Source organism: Xenopus tropicalis, chromosome 5 (assembly GCF_000004195.4).
Source record: "Xenopus tropicalis strain Nigerian chromosome 5, UCB_Xtro_10.0, whole genome shotgun sequence".
Classification (NCBI taxonomy): domain Eukaryota; kingdom Metazoa; phylum Chordata; class Amphibia; order Anura; family Pipidae; genus Xenopus; species Xenopus tropicalis.
In genome coordinates, this window is record NC_030681.2 from 920,170 (window position 1) to 927,219 (window position 7,050).

The 7,050-nt window shown below is 56.1% G+C and overlaps 1 protein-coding gene across 1 annotated transcript; it reads left to right on the forward strand.

Moving 5' to 3' along the window:
* Positions 1-472: 472 nt before the first annotated feature.
* LOC116410862 (extensin-like) lies at positions 473-3,911 on the forward strand. Its single transcript, XM_031902175.1, has 4 exons — positions 473-494; positions 1,068-1,721; positions 1,833-2,744; positions 2,908-3,911. The coding sequence occupies exons 1-4, from the start codon at positions 473-475 to the stop codon at positions 3,909-3,911; spliced, it is 2,592 nt and encodes an 863-aa protein (XP_031758035.1).
* Positions 3,912-7,050: the final 3,139 nt, after the last annotated feature.

Sequence of the window (7,050 nt, forward strand, 5' to 3'; positions counted from 1 at the left end):
CTACGTGGGTATTCTCTGTGCCAGAGTGGTGGGGTTCTCTCCCTACTGGGGTGGGGCTAGGTGGGTATCTCTGTTCTGCCAGAGTGGGTGGGTCTCTCCCTACGGGGTGGGGCTAGTGGGATCTCTGTGCCAGAGGGGTGGGTCTCTCCCTACTGGGTGTGGAGCTAGATGGGTATCTTCTAGTGCCAGAGTGGTGGTCTCTCCCTACTGTGGCGGGCTAGTGCTATCTCTGTGCCAGAGTGGGTGGGGTCTCTTCCCTACTGGGGCGGGGCTAGTGTGGGTATCTCTGTTGCCCCCCCATAAATAAACCTTTCCATATTGGAATAGAAATTCTCATAGTTTTCTGGTACAAGTAAACAGTTGCCCCCAGTAATGCCCCAGTTAATAAAAGCAATTGAATTGTTGGGCAAGTTGTCGCGGCAGTTAACTGCGGCATGAGCGGTGGATTTCTCTCTAGCAGTGAAGGCCGTTAATGGGCCAAAGCCTCAGGGCAGGTTGGTTTATTGTTACTGAAACAGGTTTGTGCATTGGTCGTGCAAGTGAATTCGTCAGTTCCTCACTTCCCTGTGCCTCGCGCTCTCTCTGCGGAGAGTCTAATAGACAGTCTGGAGTCTAAAGACAGTCGGCAGAGCTGTGGGGCCTGGGCGGTACCGGGTTCAGCGGTAGAACTGCTCCGATCTCAGAAACTACTAGAAGCAGAAAATGTATTTCTAAACCAGAAAGAAACTGAGGGCAAATGGGCATGAAATGTAGCTGTTTGGGTTTAGTTCCCTTTTAATGCATCACACGATTTGACTGTTACCCCCGAGACGTCCGACTCCCACACATCCCCCCCTGGTGACCATAGTGACTGTTACCCCAGAGACGTCTGACTCCCACACTATCCCCCCTGGTCCAGAGAGACTGTTACCCCAGAGACGTCTGACTCCCACACTATCCCCAGCGCTAACCAGAGTGACTGTTTACCCCCGAGACGTCTTGACTCCCACACTATCCCCCCAAGGTACCAGAGTGACTGTTACCCCGAGACGGTCCGGACTCCCACACTATCCCCTTAACGGTACCAGAGTTACTGTTCCCCCGAGACGTCGACTCCCACACTATCCCCGGTACAGAGAGACTGTTACCCCAGATACGTCTGACTCCCACACCTATCCCCCCGGTTACCAGAGTGGACTGTTACCCCGAGACGTCTGACTCCCACACTATCCCCCCGGGCGCGGGGGGCTACCAGAGTGAGTTACCCCAGAGACGTCTGACTCGCCACACTATCCCCCCGGTACCAGAGAGATCTGTTACCCCAGAACGGGTCCGCACTCCCACCACTGATCCCCCCGGTACCAGAGAGACTGTTACCCCAGAGACGTCCGACTCCCACACTATCCCCCCCGTACATTTTTCGGTAACCAGAAGACTGTTACCCCAGAGACGTCTAACTCCCACACTATCCCCCCGGTACCACAGAGACTGTTACGCCAGAGACGTCGACTCCCACACTATCCCCCCGCGTACCAGAGAGACTGTTACCCCCGAGAGTCCGACTCCCACACTATCCCCCCGGTACCAGAGTGACTGTTTACCCCAGAGACGTCCGACTCCCACACTATCCCCCGGTACCAGAGAGACTGTTACCCCAGAGACGTCTGACTCCCACACTATCCCCCCGTACCAGAGAGACTGTTACCCCAGAGACGTCCGACTTCCCACACTATCCCCCCCGGGTACCAGAGAGACTGTTACCCCAGAGACGTCCTGACTCCCACACTTATCCCCCCGGTACCAGAGAGACTGTTTACCCCAGAGACGTCCGACTCCCACACTATCCCCCCCAGGTACCAGAGAGACTGTTACCCCGAGACGTCTACTCCCACACTATCCCCCGGTACCAGAGAGACTGTTACCCCAGAGACGTCCGACTCCCACACCTATCCCCCCTTCCGGTACCAGAAGAGACTGTTACCCCCGAGACGTCCGACTCCACACTATCCCCCCGGTACCAGAAGTGACTGTTACCCCAGAGACGTCCGACTCCCACACTATCCCCCCCGGTACCAAGAGAGACTGTTACCCAGAGACGTCCGACTCCCACACTATCCCCCGGTACCAGAGAGACTGTTACCCCAGAGACGTCCGACTCCCACACTATCCCCCCCGGTACCAGAGAGACTGTTACCCCAGAGACGTCCGACTCCCACACTATCCCCCCCGGTACCAGAGAGACTGTTACCCCAGAGACGTCCGACTCCCCACACTTATCCCCCCGGTACCAGAGAGACTGTTACCCCAGAGACGTCCGACTCCCACACTATCCCCCCCGGTCCAGAGAGACTTGTTTACCCCAGAGACGTCTGACTCCCCACACTATCCCCCGGTACCAGAGAGACTGTTACCCCAGAGACGTCCGACTCCCACACTATCCCCCCGCGGTACCAGAGAGACTGTTACCCAGAGACGTCTGACTCCCACACCTATCCCCCCCGGTACCAGAGAGGACTTTACCCCAGAGACGTCCGACTCCCACACTATCCCCCCGGTACCAGAGAGAGACTGTTACCCCCGAGACGTCCGACTCCCACACTATCCCCGGTACCAGAGTGACTGTTACCCAGAGACGTCCGACGCCACACTATCCCCCGGTACCAGAAGTGATTGTTACCCCAGAGACGTCCGACTCCCACACATCCCCCCGGTACCCAGAGAGACTGTTACCCCAGAGACGTCCGACTCCCACACTATCCCCCCCGGTACCAGAGAGACTGTTACCCCAGAGACGTCCGACTCCCACACTATCCCCCCGGTACCAGAGAGAACTGTTACCCAGGACGTCTGACTCCCACACTACCCCCCCCGGTACCAGAGAGACTGTTACCAGAGACGTCTGACTCCCACACTATCCCCCGGTACCAGAAGTGACTGTTACCCCAGAGACGGTCCGACTCCCACACTATCCCCCCGGTACCAGAGTGACTGTTACCCCAGAGACGTCCGACTCCCACACTAATCCCCCCGTCAGGTACAGAGAGACTGTTACCCCCAGAGACGTCGATCCCACACTATCCCCCCCGGTACCAGGAGAGACTGTTACCCAGAGACGTCCGACTCCACACTATCCCCCCGGTACCAGAGAGACTGTTACCCCAGAGACGTCTGACTCCCCTATCCCTCTCCCGGTACCAGAGAGACTGTTACCCAGAAGACGTCTGACTCCCACACTATCCCCGCCGGTACCAGAGAGACTGTTACCCCAGAGACGTCTGACTCCCACACTATCCCCCCGGTACCAGAGAGACTGTTACCCCAAGGACGCCGACTCCCACACTATCCCCCCGGTACCAGAGAGACTGTTACCCCAGAGACGTCCGACTCCCACACTATCCCCCCGGTACCAGAGAGACTGTTACCCAGAGATGCCTGACTCCCACACTATCCCCCCGGTACCAGAGAGACTGTTCCCCAGAGAGCTAACTCCCACACTATCCCCCCCGGTACCAGAAGAGAATGTTACCCACCGAGGACGTGCCTCGACTCCCACACTATCCCCCCGGTACCAGAGAGACTGTTACCCCGAGACGTCTGACTCCCACACTATCCCCCCGGCGCAAAAGGAGTACCAGAGAGACTTAGTTTACACCCCCCGAGACGTCCGTCTCCCCACTATCCCCCCGGTACCAGAGAGACCGTTACCCCGAGACTCCGACTCCCACACTATCCCCCCGGTACCAGAGAGACCGTTACCCCCGAGACGTCCGCTCCCAACACTATCCCCCCCGGTACCAGAGAGACGTTACCCCGAGACGTCCGACTCCCACACTATCCCCCCCGGTACCAGAGAGACCGTTACCCCGAGACGTCCGACTCCCACACTATCCCCCGCACCGTACCAGAGAGACCGTTACCTCCCGAGACGTTGACTCCCACACTATCCCCCAACGGTACCAGAGAGACTGTTTACCCACGAGACGTCTTGACTCCACACTATTATCCCCCCCGGTACAGAGAGACCGTTACCCCGAGACGTCTGACTCCCACACTATCCCCCCCGGGTACCAGAGAGACCGTTCCGCCCGAGACGTCTGACTCCCACACCTATCCCCCCGGTACCAGAGAGACGTTACCGAGACGTCTGACTCCCACACTATCCCCCCGGTACCGAGAGACTGTTACCCAAGACGTCTGACTCCACACTATCCCCCGGTACCGAGAGAGACTGTTACCCCGAGACGTACTCCCACACTATCCCCCCGGTACCAGAGAGACTGTTACACGAGACGTCTGACTCCCACACTATCCCCCCGGTACCAGAGAGACTGTTACCCACGAGACGTCTGACTCCCACACTATCCCCCCGGTACCAGAGAGACTGTTACCCACGAGATGTCTGACTTCCCATCTCTCCTTCTGTGTGTGCCATACTCTGCCTGCCCTACCCTGCCTGTGTGTGCCATCCTCTTCCTATTTCTATGCTGCCTGTGTGTGCAATACTCTGCCTGCCCTATGCTGCCTGTGTGTACCATACGCTGCCTGCCCTACCCTGCCTGTGTGTGCCATACTCTGCCTACCCTATGCTGCCTGTATGTGCCATACTCTGCCTGCCCTGCCCTGCCTGTGTGTGTCATACTCTGCCTGCCCTATGCTGCCTGTGTGTGCCATGCTCTGCCTGCCCTACCCTGCCTGTGTGTGTCATCCTCTTCGTACTCTATGCTGCCTGTGTGTGCCATACTCTGCCTGCCCTATGCTGCCTGTGTGTGCCATAATCTGCCTGCCCTATACTGCCTGTGTGTGCCATACGCTGCCTGCCCTACCCTGCCTGTGTGTGCCATACTCTGCCTGCCCTATGCGGCCTGTGTGTGCCATAATCTGCCTGCCCTACCCTGCCTGTGTGTGCCATAATCTGCCTGCCCTACCCTGCCTGTGTGTTCCATACTCTGCCTGCCCTATGCTGCCTTTGTGTGTCATACTCTGCCTGCCCTATGCTGCCTGTGTGTGCCATACTCTACCTGCCCTAACCAGCCTGTGTGTGCCATACTCTGCCTGCCCTACCCTGCCTGTGTGTGCCATACACAAGTTTTACTAACTCATTGCCTCAGTGATCAAAGCAGGGGTTAAGTCCCATTCGAATTTAGGTTTAATAGTATCTACCTGATTCTGCTGCGCCAGAGCTCCTGTTAACAGAAAACTGCCCCAGCCTGTTTACCCATGGTGTGACATAACACGTTGTATAAGTTGGAGGGAAAACATGAAATATTCTGTTTATGCTGAAATGTACCCCCTGCCCCCTCCTACCTGTTGTAGCAAATGCATTGTGTAGGTTAATCTCATCTAGGTGTGTATTGTGTGTAGCCAGTCGGCTCTGTCTGGTAAATACAATAGACTGAACTGGGCATGCTCACTAGGTGGCTTCCCATAGGCACAGTGGGATTAGCTATGATTGGCCCCTCTGGAAGCTGCCTTTGGGTTGGCAGAAGGAGCCAAATCCTGTTTTGGTTTTACGACAGGGGCTGCTCCCTTTCTGGCTACAAAGGTGGCTGCCAAGAGTTCCAAGGAGCCTTTTGTCTGGGGTGTAACCTTAGCTACGGCAGGACCCCCTCCCCTGTGTTCCCCTGGAATCTACCTTAGCTGGGGCAAGAAGATTCCCCCCAACTGTGTGTATTTCCCTATTCCCTACGGAAGGACTGTTCCCCTGGAACCTACCCTAGCTGGGGCAAGAAGATTCCCCCAACTGTGTGTATTTCCCTATTCCATAAGGAACAAGAGTGCAGGCTGGCTACCACTTACTGGCTTATGGAAACCTGCTGATGGCTACTTGCCATTCTACAATAAATGCCTCATCCTGTGATACCAACCGTTTGCTCTTTGGGTCCTGCCCTATGTCTGGGAACTCACGGCCCTGAGGTTGTGACACATGGGAGGGGCACAAACTTTTATTAATATGAAACTCAGAATAATTTAAAGACTCTTGGTACCACTCCCTGTTATGCAGATCAGTAACACTAAACAATAATGATACATAGGGTGGGTTGGGCTGGACTTTGGACTGGAACAAACATCACATAAACCAGTGCCATTCAACTGGCAGCCCACGGGCCACATCTGGGCTATGCCCCCCCTCTGTATAGTCCCCCACCTTTCTGGCTGCTGTAACTGCTTTATATCAGTACTGAGATTAACTGCCCCCCTGCATTGTTAAACCTCAGATTCAGCCTGTAACCCCCTGTACTGATCACACCTTTTAGTCCGTGCAGTGTTCACACCTTGGGCTCAGACTGTAAGCACCCTCATTGCTCAGGCTGTAGGAGTAGAGCCATTGTGTCACTGTATGTTGCATGTGTGTGCCATACTCTTCCTGCTCTATGCTGCCTGTGTGTGCCATACTCTGCCTGCCCTATGCTGCCTGTGTGTGCCATACTCTGCCTGCCCTACGCTGTCTGTGTGTGCCATACGCTGCCTGCCCTATGCTGCCTGTGTGTGCCATACGCTGCCTGCCCTATGCTGCCTGTTTGTGCCATACTCTGCCTGCCCTATGCTGCCTGTGTGTGCCATACTCTGCCTGCCCTATGCTGCCTTTGTGTGCCATACTCTGCCTGCCCTATGCTGCCTGTGTGTGCCATACTCTGCCTGCCCTATGCTGCCTGTGTGTGCCATACTCTGCCTACCCTATGCTGCTTGTGTGTGCCATACTCTGCCTGCCCTATGCTGCCTGTGTGTGCCATACTCTGTCTTCCCTATTCTGCCTGTGTGTGCCATACTCTGCCTGCCCTATGCTGCCTGTGTGTGCCATACGCTGCCTGCCCTACCCTGCCTCTGTGTTCCATACTCTGCCTGCCCTATGCTGCCTGTGTGTGATATACTCTGCCTGCCCTATTCTGCCTGTGTGTGCCATACTCTGCCTGCACTATCCTGCCTGTGTGTGCCATACTCTGCCTGTCCTATGCTGTCTGTGTGTGCCATACTCTGCCTGCACTATCCTGCCTGTGTGTGCCATACTCTGCCTGTCCTATGCTGTCTGTGTGTGCCATACTCTGCCTGCCCTATGCTGCCTGTGTGTGCCAT